At 34.7% G+C, this 20,213-nt stretch overlaps 1 protein-coding gene across 1 annotated transcript in view; it reads right to left on the reverse strand.

Annotated features, from left to right (window-relative positions):
- The window catches only part of WDR70 (WD repeat domain 70), a 139,865-nt gene that overhangs the window by 91,760 nt on the left and 27,892 nt on the right, over positions 1–20,213 (reverse strand). Inside the window, exons 6-9 of the mRNA XM_014947564.1 lie at positions 12,013–12,072; positions 7,895–8,028; positions 2,683–2,836; positions 884–960 (exon numbers count right to left, since the gene is read on the reverse strand). Of these exons, the coding sequence (XP_014803050.1) occupies positions 884–960; positions 2,683–2,836; positions 7,895–8,028; positions 12,013–12,072 (425 nt within the window). The remainder of the gene's footprint in view (positions 1–883; positions 961–2,682; positions 2,837–7,894; positions 8,029–12,012; positions 12,073–20,213) is intronic.

A 20,213-nucleotide genomic window follows, 5' to 3' on the forward strand; every position in this document is an offset into this window, starting at 1 on the left:
TAACTTGTATATATTTTTTACAACTGAATTGCTCCATAAAGAAAATTGCAGTATTTAAGTCTTGTTTTCTTTTGCCACAGTCTCAACAGAAATTGTGAATTTTCCCGTTAAAATAATTTTCTACCTGCATGTTAAATCAGTAAGTTGGTCCCTTTTGGGAAATAATAAAAAAACAACCCTACAACATGTCTTTTGAGTATACTGTTTACCATGGACCACCCTATAGATACACTAGTGGGGCAATGCAATCTTCACCCTCACTGTCAGTCTGGAGTAAAGGAGATGTGTATTTGAAACACCCATTCAAAAATCATTCATTATCTTTCTCTTGACAGCTGCAGTTGACTTTATTAATGAATGCAATTGCCAGAGTGACATTTTGTAGTTTGATTCTAACCACAAATATCAAGACTGAAGCCACAAAATAATTCCTAAGTCTTTTTGACACTTTCAAACATCCACCAATATTCAATTACACCTAACGTAAAACTTGCATGTTCTAACTGAAATACTCTATCTTCACAGTCAATTCAGTTACATTTGAGTCTCTACATAGGAATTATTCTAACCTGAAGATATACTGAGTAAAGTTAAATTTTGTCCCCGAGTTTTTGTAAAAACATATTTAACCAACAACATTCATGAACTATAATTAAAAGTCATTTTAATTTACAAAACTAAAATAATACAGACAAAATACTTTCATTATCTAGAGGCAAAACAAGTAAAATAATTGCTTCCAGATCTAACTGAACATTGCCCTGAGCACTGGCTCAAGATTTACAAGGATGATATTTAAAGAAAATTAGTGCATAATATTAAAACACAAAAACCAAACAAGCCTCTAAAAAAAACCTGACAAAAGATAAGCCTCAATACTCACCCATCATTAGAACATGTCAGAAATTCTTCTTTTATTTTTGGATGCCAACAGCCTGAATTCAGCATTGCTGTGTGACCCTATGGAAATAAAGGTTTTGTAAGATGTCTTACAAGGATTTACAAATTTTTCTTCAAACCCTTCAAGTGGAATCACACAAAAGCTGAGGGCCAAATCAGACCCTTCTGAGCACGTTAGTGGATGACTGACATCACAATGACTTAACAGATTTTATGTACTCTAATCCATTTCACCCTTGCTTGTTTCCATTTTTGAATCATAAAAATCCTGCCATTCTTCTATTAGCATTTTTATCTTTCAGAAAATAGCATGGAAACATACTTCCTTTTTTTCTCTTGGGAGAACTGCAATGCAGAGAAAGGATGAAATAATAGGAATCAGTATGTCATCATGCAAACTGTTCCGAGCTACACAAAAATACCAGGAATAACAAGAATTACCAGGGTGACACAATATACATACTCAGCGCCAACTACACTAGCCAAAGACCTTATAGGATAAAACTGAGGAAACAGAATTTGAGACTCAAGATGGATTCACCTTCAAGTGAGTCTTTCATAGAAGATAAGAAGTTGCAAATTGAGAAGTCAGCCCTGCTTCTTTAGGATGGAAAAAAAACCATTTTATCCAAAGTCAGCGATTTCCATTAAGGTGACTATGATATAAAATGTCTTTGTCCACTTGGCTTTACTTCTTTGAAGTACAGCCACGTGCTCATTAACTGCATTCAAAGAGAAATTCGGAAACTACTCCTGCAATGCTAGGATTACTTCAGTTTGCTTTACGCACAAATATGGAGACATATAACAAACATGTTAGCATTTTGACTGTTGGATCACAATACACTGGAATTCTAGAAGTTTACAAAAGAAAGAAAATCTGAATTATTTTTAAATAAACAAGAACTAAAGCAGATGTTACTATCTGATGGTTTTATATACATATCACTAGCCAAAAGCAATAGTCATCTGACAAGAACAGCTTTAGGCAAAAGAGCATTTAGCCTAGTTATCTGGCAATATACTTTACAAGCAATAAATAAATCGACTTTATCATCAATTTGAGCAGTAGATTTCATCATTATTTTTTAGGTTTAAGCTATTTAAAAAAACTGACCTGAATTTAAATAATCTATGTAAACAGAATCCTTGTCTCACACAATTTGTGGAGATACAAAGGCAAAGTGGTCAAAATCCAACCATCATTAAAATACTTCAAAACTAGGAATCAGCTCTTCTCCATTTGCATTTTAACTACCATTAAAAATGTACACATTGTTGCTTATTAGTTTTACACTCATGGCATGCAAGTAACAGTAACAACATCTCCAACCCTTGCCTTGAAAGAGGTAAATTATATCAGCACAAGAATGGAGAGTAGAAGAAAGCAGGAGACTAGACCAGCTCTATAGTTTCTAATGAGGTTTTTGGGTTTTTTTGTTGGTTGGTGAAGGGCATGGGGGGGTGCTGACAATTTTTATGAGATACACTTTTAAATAGATGAAGTTGTGGCATTATAGAGATAGTAGTTGGAAGAGACCTCTTTATAAGCCAGATAAGCCAACACCAGATCAGGTCAGCCATGGCTTTTTCTAGCTGGGTCTTGAAAACCTTCATAGATGAAGGTCACACAACTTCCAGCATGTATCAATATATGAGACTATCACATCCTAGAAACAGGGCTTTGTATTCTTCCTTACTGAACTTCATGAGGTTTCGTGTTAAGAGCAGAAATACATTATATTATCAGTCTCCTGGCATTCAATTAATTTCTGAATTTACCTTTGTGTTTGTCATATCCACAATGTATTGGTCTCCTTTTATGCATTCCATTACTGGGAAGCCATCTCTGTCAAGAACTTTTGCCTGGGAGTTACCAGAGACAACGAGGATGACATCTCCTGTACTGCTATACTGTAAAGATTTGATTTGGTGACTAAAAAGAAAAAAGAAAGACTGAACTGTTTCAATTCACTTCCATAAGCCCACACTGCAGCAAAAGTCTCAACAGTGAGAAAATACATTGCAGAAATAGACCCATATACATTCCTATACTAAAAAGATGGGAAAAAAATATCTGAAATAAATGGATTAAAGCTTTTTATTCCTCTGTGTGTGCACATGCATGTCACAATTCCTTCTTCAACCACACAGGACATCAAACAATATTATTTACAAAGCTGGCACATAAAATGTCATTTCTGGCAAACATAGTTAACTTTCAGAATGCTCTTGTAACTCCAAGTGAAAAATAGTACGTGTCAGATTCAGCTCTTCAGGGCTGAAAATTCTTTTTCATCTTCTCAAAAGCAGTATATGGGTTTAGAGTAATCTACAAGCCACTATAAAAGAATACTGTAGTCCTACATAAAATTCCACTGTACATTGTATACTAGCAAATTAATCATATGTCTGTATTCTTGCATCTTTTCCTATGTTCAGAGCTACAGTTTCATCTGATTCTTAGAAAAGTTAAATATACCATCAACTCTGGAAACACGACAGTAGATAACAATCTGCTTAGTATACTTCATCTTAGATCTGACTGCCTATTTTCTGCAAAGGTTTCTTACATAAGTCTTCTACTGATTGAGAAAACCTGGGACAGAAATCGTGGAATAACACCAAGATGACAAAAAATTATTAACTGAAAGTGGGAAGATGGCTGATGAGTGAGAAGTCCATTTCCAATTTCAGCATCTTCTCTCAGCATTCTGCTTTATGAACAAAGTTCCCTGCAGTTGCTGTATCTGAAGCAGACACCCTTTGAGCCCCTACTTGGCTATACACCATTACAATTATGTCAAGGAATACAAAGCAGTAACCACTCCACACCTGACAGAATTTATACCCTGGCATACTAACAGAATGTGCACAATAATGTTACTTTGAACTAATGTTTCAGCTCTGCAGCTAAATTAGCCCCAAATTAAGGACTGTATTTGCCAGCTAAGTTAGGATTCCCACATCATTCAAACTGTTCTCAAAGGACTATCTTCCTTTTGGTGAAGAACACAGAATCCTAGAATCACAGAATTCTAGTAAATCCTAGTAACTTTCAGGAAACTACTTTTAAACACCATTCCACATCAGTAATATTAACAGACGAACAACAAAACTGACTATGCAACTTGTAACTTAACATTTTACCTCTTACAAGGTAGTGGCTTCATGACTGACTCAGTAGTCGCTATTATCTGTCAAATCTGTCCTCACACTGTGAGTTACTACACAAAGCACATAAAATATTGTAATACATATTTTAGAAGTTCTGCATTGATCATAGTACTGTAAACTAAGCATAAGTTCCTCATTCAAAAAATGTTTGTTTGGTAAAACTGATTACATTATAATTCAAAAGCCAAAAATTGCTTCAAGCACCCTATTATGTAATACAAAGTGGCAGCCAAATTGGCTGAATTATTATAAACTCTGATTTTTAGTAGAAAGGAGACACTCAAATCTGGGAATTTCCAAAATGGATCACAGGCGATGTCTGAAAAAGCATCCTGACCCTCAAGAGGAAAAATGGTTACTTGTTCAGAAGGGGGGAAAGTAGGCCAGCAGCATTAAACTCAGAAGAAACATTGAAAAGTTAATAAAAAAAAATCCACAAGAGAAACGGTATCTAAAGTCTCTGCAGACAGCTGACAAACCTACAGTATCCATCAGATTCAGCTTCAGAACAAGCAGCACATCTTAAGAACTAAAAGATTTTCCCCAAGCTGTACTCTTGCCCTTATCACCCAATTCATCCAAAACACAAATTACCCCTGAGCCCCACCTGAGTACTGCATGCAGAATGAAGTACTTATCTAGTTATATTCCTCACGTTCTAACGCCAAAATTGTCAAAAGAAAACACCCAACACATCTACAAAGCAGATTCACGTTTTGTAAGAACCAAAAATAAACATTTAAAAACTGCAATAAAATATTATTTTTGTTTGATGCACACCTCGTGCATGAAGATGATTTGGCCACTAGATATGATCAAACAGCTTGCCCTGAAGTAAAATCTGATTTCTGAGAGAATCCACTATGAGTAAAGGCCCACAGAGCCTTCCGAGAAAACCCTCTCAGACACTGAAGTACTGAAATTAAAACTACAGAAATTAACACTGTTAAGGTGGCACTGTTCATAATTTGACCAATATCATCTCACTGCTTCTTTGTAGTTCTATAGCTATAGTTCTATATCTATCTGTATCTAAATAAACTTTGTTTTCATCTTAGATTTAAGATTTCTTCTAAGAAGGAAGAGCACCTGATTTTACAGGGCCTAGCGCAATGGCATCATAACTAAAAATTCATCAAATCAGTCATGAAAAAATTAGTCTGAGAGAGAAGATTTCAATCTTTATCTAAATGATAAAAAAACCCACCTTTGTGACTGTGGAATATGACTTTTAAAATCATGTCCAAAAATTGATTCTATAGCCAGGGTATTTGCAAAGCCCTAGAAGTTACTGCTTTTCAGATGTTTATTGGAGTATGACCAAGAGTGAGGCTCTGCAGAGGCAGTTCTTAAAGAAAACATTTTTGGTTCTTATTAATGTTAAGGCAAAAGTCTTGGGAAACTTACAAAACCAGTTCCCTTTAATAGCATTAATCCAAGTCATTTTGGTTTAAAGCTGCCAAACGTGCACAGTACTTTCTGCCAGGATCTGCAGAACAGAGCTACAGACATGGGTAGAACCATGACACACAATTTCTACACACGTTAACAGCTTTGCCTTACCCTTGGCCTTTGCCTTAAACTCTGAGGTGTGGTTTGAACATACCAGTTTTTTGTCAGGCTGTTTGGTTTTTTCCTTACCTCCCAAACCCAAGGAGAAATTAACAGCGTAACCTGATATTATGCTACAAAACGGAGCCTGGACAACACAGAATTGTTCTCAGGCTTTTTATTCTTTAGATGAAATTAAATTTATGGCTCCAGAACTGGATTTCTGCTAACATCTAAGCTTTCATACCAGAACTCCTCAGAATTCTTTGAAGTTAAGGTCTGTAAATGTTAATAGTCCTCGCTATAAATTCCATAGTGAAAAAATTAATATAAGAATATATATACACCTGGGTGTGAGTTATATTCTCACCAGGATGCCTAAATGTCAGCATCAAAGAACTTTTCATGAATTTGGATCTTTTTACCAGACAGAGCTATAGTTTCAGTTTTATGTTTACAAAAAGATACAGAAGGCTATTTAAATAATGTATTTTTAGAAATCCAAAATTAGTACATGAAAAGTGACATTCCCAAATTTTCACCAGCCAATTCTATTTCTAATATTCTTTTTTTTTTATGTATTCCATTTATACTTAACATACTCAAACCACAAGTATGTACATTTCACCAAGAACATTCACACAAAAATACTTGAGATACCTATAACACTCTAAATGAACAATGTCAGGGGTAACAAGCACTTTAAGCTCATATTTTACCATCAGTTTTTGCCAGAAGAAGGCTGCAAATGTATTTAGCAAGCTGTTTTCCTTGAAATGAGGCATTAACCTACACTGTACTTGCAGGTTTTATATGATATTTGTGTCCTGTATCATTATTACCAAGTACTACTAAATTTGAATGCACTCTTCTGACAATTTGGAAACGCTTCAGTTGAAATTATCTCCTACTGCAGAAGTAAAGACTGTAAGCTCGCTCTTACTTCTCAGCTATGACGAAGGACAGGAAAATACCATTTGTATCCTGCTAATTAATCATGTAAATGAAATTCATGCCAGAAAAGTCTGAATGTGACTTCACATCTGGAGAACTTTATTTATTTACTTACTTCAAAGTAGTATGTTTACTAAATTATGTTTTCGAAGTAAGCATGCCATTTATTGGTTTATTGTAACGAGATAAGTCTGTCAAAGATATTAGAATTGAATAATTGAATCGAAGCACACTTTTTATTCTCGAGATTTTTCACAGTTTAGAACATCAGTAGAATCCCTTTTCACGCTAACAGCCCCAACTTTGTCTTGTCTTTCATTATCTAGATTTTTGGCACATCTGTAATTAGTCACACACATTCAAACCTTGCAAACTTACCAAAATTGAGCCGTAGCTTTTTCATACAATAATGATTAAAAATAGATATTTTAAAGACTACTTCCTGTGTATATTAAATTTCAATCCTTTTTTTTAGCGTACCAAAGTATCTTATGAGGTGCACCACACTAGTCAGACATTAGAAAGTATTTCACTAAACAACTGTATTATTAATTTGGGAATGTGTTTATCTGAAAGTTTGCTGTGCATAAGACACGCATTCCTTTTGAAGGAGTTACATATTCCAATTCTCTGGAACAAGTAAATGGTTCATTTACTTTCTGAATTACCAGTGAACAGTACATCTAGTATGGAAATCACTCTCTAAAAAACACTTCCTTTATTATTATTTTTAATTTACATATATAAACATATTTAGATAAATATAAATAAACATATAGCTTTTTTCCTTTAAAGATGCATGCTATGCAGCTATTCAATTAGTGCAATGCAAAGGACCAGTGCTTCCAGAAACAGTATATCTAATGAAAATTAGGAACCTCCTGATTCAGAAATACAGGCAACAGCTAGTGGCCATCCACAAAGGTGTCAACTCTTTTAACTTCCTTCTCTTCTTCATTAATTTTATACGAGCAGAGTACTTATGGAAAGCGTAATCTATTAATTGTGATTCCAATTAGGAAAGTCAACCTGTATATTTGAGAGGTTCATAAACTATTTTCTGATACTCTATTAGCAATTTCGTCTGCAAACTCACCTGTAGCTTTCTAAAAGGGGACAATATGCAAGTCATTGGAAAACACTTGAAAAGACATAAGCAGACAAGTTTTTAGATTCACATTCCATTTACCACAAAAGGTACAATGGGATACAAAAGCCTTTTGAACAAGCTATCTTACAAGACTTTTGTGCATTCTATTAGGAGCTTAATGTAGGCACAGTCTCAGGTTAAAAAGGCAGCTTTCATGCCTACCATTCACAAGGCTGGAGTGACCGAAAAGCTTGGAGAGAGGCATCCATTCCAGCAAAATCCCAAAATTTAACATCGTAGTCATATCCGCCAGTTATCAAACGGGCACCTGAAGGATCCAACCCCAAAGCAGAAACCTACACAGAAAAAAAAAAAAATTAGATAATTCAAGCTTGCTTTCTTTTCCCCCCCTTCAGTTCTTCAGGTGTCACCACAATATAAAATACTACTAAAGTAACAAAAATTTATTCAGTGTGCTAGTTCTTCCCAAAATACGTCAGCTATATTTTTGTTTTGAATTTTCACTAGCTTGTACAATGTCTGAAGGGTACAAAGAATGGAAATTACATAACCTGAATAAACCACTGAAGACAGCTGAGAAAAGTCAGTTTACACAATAAAAGGAAGAAAAGCCTTCATTTCTGAGTCAAAGATAACACCTGAGAATAGCGTTATGGCTACAGGCTAGCAACACCGAACTTCTGAAAAAAATTAAAAATCAGGCCAATTACTCTCAGCTGCCTAAAGCTGTATTAAAAAGTCCAGATATTGATGTATAAAAATTACAATAATTTGCATATGTGTGCTTGTTTGTATGTATCTTCTTTACACGTATACATGAAAAGTACTGACAGTCACTATGACTTCATTCAGATACATAGAAGTACCACCAAAAAACCCTTGTCTCAAAGATGTATCAGTCTACTACTGTACTATTTCTTTTGGGTTTTTTTTAAGTTTTAGTATATACACAGTGTTATGGAGACTTTTAAAAGTTATGTAAACTGTTGAATAGTTCCCACACAAAACACTGTTTAAAAAGTTGAATTTAGCATGAGATAGTCCCTTTCCTATCCCTAGTTGAAAAAGTAACCTACAGAAAATAAATGTTTCAACAAAAACACCAGTTATGAATGGAATTTATTCTTTAAAATGGAAAATTTGTTTTGCAAAAATTAAGGTTTCATTATATGAAAGAGTATGGGTTTGTTTTGAGTTTTCTTTTTCCAGTTTCCTGCAGAATAGGTTCACTTATGTATTTCCTACTTTATCAAAGACTTATTTCTAGTCACCTTCTCCTCAACGTTCATGCTGCTCCTCATGCTGGTACCTCACTGTGTTTCTAACATACAGTGCCATCACAGAACCAAGAGTTTGAAAAAAGTACTTTCAAGAAAACCACGATGTTACAGATGTAACGCTGCTGCTCACTAGGCAACTGACTCCTCCTTAATCTAATTGTCCTACATTATTTTAGAGGCATTCACTTGCAGAAATCTTATCTCTTAGAGAATGTCTAAAACATCATTCTTCTGAAGAATGCAAAGGATCACCAGATGTCCTAATCCAGTGCCCACTCCCCCCTCACACCCCACAATCTAATTCACAGAGTTACTGATAGATTCAACATTTTTCTTTTTATATTCCTGAATCAAATGTTTAAATGTAGTGCTTTGTGCTATCCCTAAGAATGAATTAAACTCCACTTAGCTATTATGTCACTGTGACATACTTTATTTTCAAATGAAACAGATGCAACCTCTTACGTGTTTCCAAAAAAAAAAGGTCCTTTTACCACTTAAATGCAAATTTTGAATCCCATTCATTTCATTCAGGATTTCTAAAATGCAGAAAAACAGGCCATCTCCAGATTAATCATGCATTCAACTAATAGACTCGAGTGTTCTCTTCTACAGTAACTACTATAGGAAGGAGCAGCTGTGATACGAGACATTAGAAAGCACGCTGTTCAGAATACCTCTGATTATGTATTCTTTTTCATACCCACCTATGCATCAAAAGTATCAGGAGAAAAAAAAAAATATATATATATCCCTGAAGTTTTGTTGAGAACAGTAACTCCTATTACACTGTATAAGCAAGGCAACCAGGAAATTAATCAGGTTTCTGGAAAGAATCTCCAGCTTGGGAAATCTTTTCTGAGACTTTTCAGCTGCACAGGAATAGAGTCATCATCAAACCCACATTCATTAGACTGAAGAGGTACAGATGGAATACATAGGTTTAGGTGAAATACTGTACACTGTAAGAACTTAATGAGAAGACTGGACTTTAAGTGTTGGGGTGAAACACTGATATCAAGATACGAAGTTCCTCCCTGCCTTATGTGTGTGTAATGACATGGGTAAGTAGTTTCATTATCCTAAAACAAACAAATAAAATGAAAATCTAGTATTTCTACAGAAAAGCTGGTTTTCTCGATGATTTATTTCATTCATTGCATCCAATCTAATCCAACTGTGCTATATATACACACACTATAATTCACCTCTGCTCTAGGTGATGACAGCTGCATTCTCATGCAGTCAAAATACCTCAGAAGTCATCCAAAACTGTAACTTCCGCTTTGCAAAGCCTTTTAGCTAGAAATAACATGAGTTTATGGTTTAAGAAGTCATCAAAAGATTTACTGGTTTAATAAAAAGAAAAATAATTCAAAAAAATTTCCATAATAAAGTTTGTTAGAAAACGTGTTCAGGAAACATATTGCAGAAGCATTTACTGTAACATGTAAAATGCAACTGGTTTGCACTAGCACACCAGTATGCAAATCCTAGTACACATAAGTGTGCACTGTGTGCATAAAAATACACTCCAATTTTGTTTAGTGTAATACAATGCTTCTTTTACAGGCTTAAAAGTGAATACTTTATTTTTCATTTATAACACGCTTGCTACTTCTTTCCTCTCCTCCCTCTATGTCTGTATGTCTAGCACTATGATAAAACAAATGGGTAAACCTTATCACCTCTCCACACTCTATGACAGACCACTAAGTTTGATGCCAGATTAATGGACACTTCTGAAAACAACTATTTATGAAAGCCTATGAAAAAAAAGTAAGTTAAGTTTAGAGGCCCAGAAAACTCCTTTAGAATGCCTGATAAATATTAAGAAATTAATTGTTAAAAGTTCAAATAAAAAATTCATAAATTACTGATGTTTAATATTTTTATATATGCTGATTTAGTAAGTTTATTAGTGAATAATTATTTAATCTTGTTGAATGTTAAACTACTAAGTGTGTGATTATATTAACTACATAAACAGAAAATTAATCCACAACTTTTCTTAAAAATCCAATAAAGGAAAACAATAAATTTCCTTAGATTGTTTAAAACCTCATAAAAAAACATTTTTCTCAAATTTTTTTTTGTTTTATTCTTCTTTCCTTTCTTCTTTTTCGCCCCCTCTCCAAAGAAACTCTCAGGAATGCCGTAAGTGAGAATTCTATTAACTAGCTGTCAGTGCTTTCACAGGGATATAATAACAATAGAAGAAATTCTAGTATTTTTTTCTCATTGAAGCCTAAGCCATGGCCCAAACTGAAGAGGATAAACATCAACAGCCTCGTTTTTGATGAATAAAGACAAATATGGAGAAAGGATTTAGGAATAGATTCAGGTCTATTGATGGTCAGAAAATAGATTCCATTCTGTAAAAACAGATCTTCGACCAATCAGCACATAAACACAGTTGAATTGGTATTGGATGATGAGATTACCCAGAGATAAAAATATTGAGAACAAAGAAATTATAGTTCCAAGTAAGACGGTGGTTCTTTAAAATAAAGTGAAGGAGGAATATTGGAGGTGAAACCTAGAGAAGATGCAAAGACAAAGAACAAGATTTCAAGAAATTGAGAATGGTATATAAAAAGCACTTAAAGATTCAAGGAAAATGAAAAAGATCTGTATTCAGCTAAAAAGAAGTCTTAAAAACTTCATCAATGGCATTCTCTTTGAAATCCATGAACGCTCAAAGAAATGTCTAGATTAGACCTCTCTCTACACTGGGAAGGTCCAGCCTAAAAGAGGAACTCTAACAATTGCAGATAGTATATTTGACAAAAAGGAAGAAGAAAATGATACTACAATTAAGTCAAATGGAGGCACATTTGGGTTATTACAATAAGGTGAAGAGGCAGCCTTAAAACAGACATTCAATTGCAATAAGAAAAACAGCTAGATTAAAATAACAAATTAAGAAAAATAATTAGCTTCTTGAACTTTAGCTGACAATAAGTATTTGTTAACTTATTTCATAGACTGGCTCAGTTCCAGAAACACAAGAAGTGTTGTAATTATGTTATCACTTACTGTTTTTGTCCCATGTTGGAGAGTAATTTCATGAGAATCTGGAATTTTCTTGATAGGATTCTGGAAAAAAAAAAAAACAATACCAAAATCCACCTTTGTGAAAATAATGCTATGACAAACCCTCCCCAATAAAACAAAAAAACCAATACTGCAATACATGAAAAAGTAAGAAAGGTTTACATTAGACCAGTCATAACCTGAGGAGAAGAAAGCAGGGGGAAATCAGAAACAAGAGAGTGATTCCGTATTTTTATTTTCATGGATATACCCTTAGAAATATGATGCATAATCATTAAAAAAATATGAAACTACCTTAATAAAGACAAAACCAACCAATCTTGAATTGTGATTTAGTCAATCCATCATTATTATACAATGTCTTTTCAAACAAAAGGACTCCATGAAGTAAACAAAATTAATGAAAAAATATAGAAATTCATTACGTGAGCCAAGTTATCTATGTGGTTTATTAAAACAATGGACTGGGTTCCGACTTCGACTTGTGCCATTACCCCATCTCTCATGGGTCTTCACAACTGCCCCTTTGATGGCAGCTGTAACATAGTAAATGTAATTCAGGGAATTTCATTTAATAGCAACATAAAGATCAAATGCATTACAGTTTAAAACACCTAACATATTACATTAACATCTCTAATACAAATACGAAAAAAAAGAAATGTACTGAAAGTACTCATGATTGCAAGGTTCTACAAAGGTCATTTGAATCATTACTCTCAAAATGCTTATTTGTCTGGTACCATCTTGGTATCCTAAAACAAACACAATCTATCATTTGGCTGCCCAACATGTTTAAGTTTCTGTTGCTAAAGTCTGATCTTAAAATAATTTATAAGCACACTTTATATATCTCATTCTTTATCCACGTCTGCCAATTCCTTCCTTTTTTTAAATGCTTGCCACTTTTGAGTTACACCTGCTTCCCAACTTGTAAATATCCAAGTGAAGTTGTCATTATGAAAGTGACTTTATTGTTCAATTGACGCTGCAAAGTATCAGACAAAGGTATAATAAGAAGAATTAATCTTTCATGCCTCATCACTTTCTGCACTACATACTGACGTTTGCTGTTCTCAGGATGCAAAAAAAGCTCAACAGCCACTGTCTGTACTTGCCATCTAAGCACATTCCATAAAAATGGAAATGTGAAAAGGAAACAAACGGCTTCCAAGATTCATACTGCCACCACCCACAACAAGAGATGTACTACTATGTGAATCAATAACTTACACAAATACCATCCGCTGCTGGAATGAGAAATAGCATTTTGGTCATTTTCATCTTAATCACTGCAAGGTTATTTTGTATTCCAATCCACTTATTGGTCTATTATAAGGTTGCTCATTTCATATACCTTACCACAAAGGTAGGTATTGTATGTCTACATTGCCTCAGCACTGAATTTAATTTTGAGAGATAATCTTAACTACTTTAAGAGTTCTCTCAATAATTCAAATTAAACCATTAAATTATTAATAAACAAAAGGTGCTAGAACAAACATTTGATTTTCATTCCTAGCTCCTCCAGGTGACAATAATCAAATCCCTCTTTTAATGAGAAGAGTAAATCACCCAGAGAAAAATATTTTTGCTTTACAGTGCACTCGTGTTGGAACACTATTCTGGCTACTTATCTTTAAGGGAGATCAACAGAAATGAATACATTCTGCCACCTGATAAATCAAACAGCCTGAGCCTGAAAGTTGGACATTTGGTGAGTGCTAGTGGTGCTACGCTCTGCAGTGTCCAAGGGATGCCTGACATCTGAAATAACTCTTCAGATTATTCAAAACAAAAAAATTCAGATAACAACGTCCAGGAACGTATCTCGGCATAACATCTTCATATCAGCCAAATATTTACAGAAAACCAAGGTGGCTTATTCTATTTTAGTAACTATGAACTTCCTAAATAACTGAGAATGCTATATATATCTCTAACCTGCTACAACAAATGTTTATACGTGCACACAAAAATCAGATGCAACTACCTCTTTTCTAGTTATTGCATTCCAAAGAAGAAGGAATGCGACAAAATCCCTTCTTCTCACTATGAAAGGAAAACATAGTTAATACATTTTATGCTGATGTGAATATCGGGATTCCATGTATACTGGAATACTACTGTAAGTCTGAAAAAATGAAAAGGTAGAGTTTGCCCAAAGGGTACTTGCACTTCCAGGTCTTCCAGTTGTTGCTTTGATTTCAGCTGCTAAGTTTACACAAGTTGATTTTAGTATTTCAATAATGCTGTGCTGGAAAATATGTATTGGAAGTAAAAATGAGATGAAATCTTTACAGGATTTTTTATTGGCTTTTTTTTTTTCTTATTTTTTTCTTTTTAAACCGTATCAGGAAAAGACAGTAAGTTAAATTTCTCTTTCAGGAGAAACAAAGAAAAGAGTTTTGGTGTGGACATATCTCCTAACATTTTTACAAAAATTCGCAATTCCGTGGCTTACATAAGATAGTATATATTAAATTTGTGAATTACTGTATTTGAGGAGTTCGCAGTTTTTTTTCAAAAATGAAAAATCTTACCTTTTAAATCATTTCTGCAAAGGGACACTGCTAGTCAGGCATCACATCTGCAGTTCGCAGTTATTTTTTCAGGGAATTCCAGCCCTAGCTGACTGTTAAGCTCCCGTGCCTGACAACACTCTTCTATTCACTGCACCACAGTCCCTAAATACTGTGGATATTTTTTTTCTTGTTCCTTTTAGGAACTTCCCTATCCTCAAGTAATACTCAGAAAATAACGCCACCAGAAAACACAGGCTGAAACTAGGTCAGTCTCTCCAAGTTCTCTTGAGTAAAATCAAAGACAAAACCAAAAAATCCGATAAACTAATGGTGCAGGTCAATCCAGAAAAGTGAGAGAATAAACAAAAAAAAAGGAAAAATAGGTAAAATCTAGTTTTCTACATCCTACAAGATATCCTTCAATATCCTTGGGATTGTGCATATGGGCAATAACAATCATTGGGACTTGGCAGAATAGAGAGGGATACAGAAGTGAGAGAAGAATGAGCTGGTATTATATATATACACTACAAACATCTGGCTTGGGAAGAAAGTTAGGTCCTACAGAATTAATAAAAGAATCCACTAAACTGTAGCAGAGAGAATACCTCAGCCTTTACCATCTGTTAGCCTTTAACAAACTGACCATCCAAAAGTCATTTTAGAATGACTTTAGAATGACCATTAGATTATGTTCATAGGCTTATATGGATAAAACCAAAGACTATGAAAAACAAAATGAAAATTCCACAATGACATATTCTGCTGATCCCAAATACACAGTAACTGCAAACTGTACTTGGTGAAAAATAAAGTCATCCACTAGAATCTGACCTCTCTCCTGAGAAAATATCTTGACAAGTCAGAATATAGGTCTTCGAATGACTCACCTTTTCATGCGGTCAGAGAAGGGCAGAACGATGCATTTATGTCTAAAAGTAGCTCTACTGCTCTGTTCGCAGACGTCTGTATTTTACTAAGTGGAAAATATCCCGAGTGAAAGAAACTTGCAAACTATAGGTAATCCTTCAGACACCAGGCCCTTAAAGGGAACTTTTCTGGGCATCCAGAAGACTACAATTTAGCAAAGGAAACAATACAATTTTTTTTCCTCTGTGTTCGCAATTGGCTACTACTTACTTTAAATACCTTGAGTACTATACTAAAATATCCCTTCTGCTGGAAGTGTAATCACTCACACCCTGCTCTCACTGGTTTGCTACACGCCACATGGAAGATGCTACCTGTTCACGGGCGGGAGTGAAGAGGAGGAGGCAAGAACTACACTTTACAGAGACCTCTCCATTTCTGGTGAAACTGCACATTTCACAAAACAAATTTAAAAGAGGTGGTCTGACACAGGTGATTGCTGTCTCACTAGAAGACAGGCAGAATAACTGGGATTCTAATGAACACCAGAAATAGCTGGTGGAAGTGGGAGAGAGACAAAAAACCCTAGCATCAAATGGTCACGGAATTACCTTCATCTACTTAAACTGCATCAATTCAAACTCCCAAATGAAGGATTCCCTGCAGAAAATAATATTTTAATAATTCCAAATCCCAGGCCTTCTAGTAATAAAGGAAAAAGAAATTTTGGGTTTCAAACTTCTTGTTTAAATACATCATGTTCATGTTTTCTTTTCCGTACTTTTAAATCCCCCTTGCTGCTTCTCCAAAATGACTGTATTGCAGGGAAAAGCAAATGCCACACTGCTGGAAGGCGATGTGGCAGAGCAGGAAAGTTTGAGAGCCTTTGAAAGGCTTTTATTTTAGACTCCAATGTACAGTCTCTCAGTATTGAAGTCTTCTTGTGACCACACAGTAGCAATTTTCCATATCTTCCATTCTTCTCCAGGAAAGAGCTTAAAGTAATAAGCATTAAGCATGATTAAAAGAGTAATCAGGAGTGACAGGAGCAGTTAAAAAAGATGTAGTGTCTCCCAATAAAAATGTTCATGCTGTAAACTATGTAACATACTGAAAGAAAATGCTCTTAAGAGATTTTAAGAATAAAACAACTGGACAGACAACTCATCAACAATCACAACAGAAAGGATGGGATTTCGGTCACGGTAATTCCCAAAGCAGAGAGGTCCACCACCACAAGCTCTTCAGTTTAGACAGAATACCACAGAAAACCACTGAATTGTGCAGATAAACTGTTAGAACAGCATCCTAGAAATCTGGTCCAATTGCTGCAGTTTCTAGACACAACAATATGCTAATACCAACAGCAGAAGGCTTTAAACTACTTTTATTTTAAAAGTTAAAACAAAAAAGCAAGTCAAAAGCAAGTTGCTAATTTCTGTATCATATGTGTTTGGTTTATAGGTCCAAGTATTCTCTCTCAAACATCACCTAAAATACAACCCAAACGCCTTTCTTTTCAGGGGAAAGAAGTTACAGAATTCCATCAAACTTCATTGGGCAACCCTTGCACAACCTCCCTGTATTGCATTTAAGTTCAGAGCCACAAATATGTAATTTTTCTTTTGTAGCTCACATCCAACTTTGACAAATACTACATGGAAATAAATGAAATCAACAGACTATTCTACTGATGATGAACACAGAACTGAATCTTGTTCCATCCTTCAGAATTGAGTGTGAAACAATATTCAAAGAAAGATAAAAGGGTGTGGAGGGGAATATTTCATAGACCTGGAAGAAAACATGCCTCATTCCTCTTTTCAGACTCAAAAAAATGTTTAAGCTGTTAGGCACCCAGCTAAATTTTCCATGACAGCAGTGAAAGCTGAAGATAGTAATAAGAGTTTAAACTGATTTTTTTCTGTTCTTTTTTAAACTCGTTCTGCAAACAAACACACACTGACGTTCATGTTTTGTTTCATAAGTTAAATCTCATGCACTGACTAAAACCATGTTACTTGTAAAATGGGCAGGTTTTCCGAGTCACAATTTTACCTTATTTTCCTCCACAACTTAAACTGAAAATAAACGCCTAAGATACACACTAAGGTTGCACAAGTGTACACTCAAGAGAAAGACAGAATATGAAAAACCACAATGTGAGAGATCAGTTAAGTCACTCTTTTACAGCAACAGAAAAACAGACTTTTTTGGGTTAACAGGAGTGTATTATCCACAAACTTGCACGCAGAAGAAAGCATCCAGATTTGAAAGAATGTTTCAACAACTTTTAATTTCCTCTCTTTTAGGTGTTAGAGTTAATAGATGTATTATGATGCAAATTGCACTTTATTAAACTCAGTTTGGCCCAGATTCATATAATCTGAGTTTCTGAATGTGATGCATCTAAATATGAAAAACACTTACTACAGACTTCCTATACAGTCTTCAAAAAGAGACAGACAACTCCAGAAGAAGAATCAGTGTACGAAACAGCTGAATCATCTGGAGACCTCTCCTCTTCATAAATTATTCAGGGAGTGCAAGGTAACTAAATTCCTAACATAGATGTCTTGATTAGGTTGGATGAATCAGGGCCTCTGTGTGTGTATTATCTAAATTTTTGGCCAGAAAAAGGTAAGAAAACGGAAAATATTATGGAAAACAGGAGGATACATGCAAACACTGGTATGAATCATCTTGGCTGATATTCTCATGAAATACCCACAGTATCTGTCACTCATAGAAAAACATAGATAACTCATAGCTACATGACAAATGCAGACCAACCTCAAAATTAACAGAAATATTGGAAGGGCCCAAGAAAATGCTACCTCTCCCAGTTATCCTTTAATCTGGATAACAGTTAAAACAGCACAGAGCTTATGTCTTGAATTTGAAGACTAAGGAGAGGTTATTCTTTTCTTTAGTGAGCATGTATTGCTTCAGAGTACATTCATGAATTAAGGAGGTGCTTAAATAGATGAACTTCCTTTCAAATGCCTACAGGAAGTAAATTTATTTATTCAATATGGAAAGAGTACTATGGATAGCTTCTCTCAACAACATCTAATTCACAGCCTCATGAAATTTTCTCTTATGATCTGAACCAGAGTGCTTTGTCAGGTTTAACTAGCAAGGGAAAAGACCTTAGATTAGATCTTCATTCCAACACATGACTGCCTAAAAATAATAGTTTTGTAATGTTATTATAGGTCAGATAGAACATATTTTATTAGATGATGGGTCAAACAGTAATTCAGAGACTGTTCCCAGACATAACCAAATCTCCTCTTGCCTTTCATGGCACTTACTGGCATGTCCCCTTCAAAAAGACTCCAATGGCTTAATGATTTAGAAAAGACATTGCAATTAGAGTCTCAATGTGGTTTACAAATATCTTTTTTAGATGTAAACATCATACTTCTAAAGTACAGCAAAAAGCCTGCCTAATCAGTCTCCCGGGCAATAGTTTTAGATAGCTGTCAGGAAGTTACTATTTTTCACCTAGATTCTAAAATCTCATTCAGATAATTTCTAAATTTATAACAAGCCCTTGATTTACGAAGTCATAGTTTATATTAGTATTTGTAACCTGGGAATTGTGTATACAGTGTATACTGGATAAATTCTCTTGAGCTTTTTCTAAAACAAGTTTTAAACACTAATAAAACTGATTTAAATCTAAAATTACCTGTGGTCATTCAAGTTTCCTTTGCAGTTTCTGGGAAAATGATTTACTTAAGCTGAGTGTTCTGGTGATATTTCAGGTAAGTTACATTCTGCTCACATAACCACCTACCTATTCCATCTTTATCACCTCAGTTTCAAATGCATATAAATACTTCATCTGCTGAAACAGTAGGCACAACTGCCACATACCACCAAAAAGTACCCATGTTCCATCAAGACACAGTTTTCCTACAGCAATTACTACTACCTACTATGTTAACAATGAAAAAAAAACCACTAGCATTTTTGGTCAGACATATCCTATATTATAATTATTCTTTAGAGCTGCACAGAATATTTCATTTTGTCTCGAAAGAATACTTCTATTAACTTCAAAACAGTAAAACTGTACACACAACCACAGATCAGCTGACAATGAAGAGAAACAAAGCAAACACACAACTAATATCTTTGATCTGAAAGGTCTGCTCAGCCTGGTAGGCAATCAAAGAATAGATTAATTCTGAAATCAGAAAGGACAAACAATTGTGAACTTTCAGTTCCTTGGACCCTAAGTGCCAAATGCTTAGCTCAAATGCAAACAGGCCTCTCTTACACATTCATGTATTTCACATCCAGCTGGATAAGAATTTCTGTACCACACAAATTCCATGTGCGATTTCTACCAAAAGGAATACGCTCTTGAAGACACACATGAAAGAATCCAAAAACACAACATAGGATGCAGGACCAGACTGAACCTAACTTTTCTTAATGCATAACATTTTTCAGCTTGCTAGCCAGTTCACTTAATTATTTACATTAAACTCACTCTAAACCATCCTTTATCTAAACTATACAGACACTTTATCATTATCACTTTTTGGCAAAGTTAGGAAAAAAAGCATGTGAAGTTCTTTCAACTGACTGACCAAGAGAAACCACGAAAACAAGGCTACACTTAAGAATTCCAGCAGCAGTACCCTGCCTTTTAATAATTAGAACACTTCTGCATGTTTTTCAGCCATTAAAATAGCTTTACTATGCTCCAGTTTTACTTTCCGTCTTAAAATAAAATTATTTATTAAGTATTTTAGAATTTAGAAAGCATAC

Source organism: Calidris pugnax, unplaced genomic scaffold, assembly GCF_001431845.1.
Source record: "Calidris pugnax isolate Ruff unplaced genomic scaffold, ASM143184v1 scaffold156, whole genome shotgun sequence".
Taxonomy (NCBI): domain Eukaryota; kingdom Metazoa; phylum Chordata; class Aves; order Charadriiformes; family Scolopacidae; genus Calidris; species Calidris pugnax.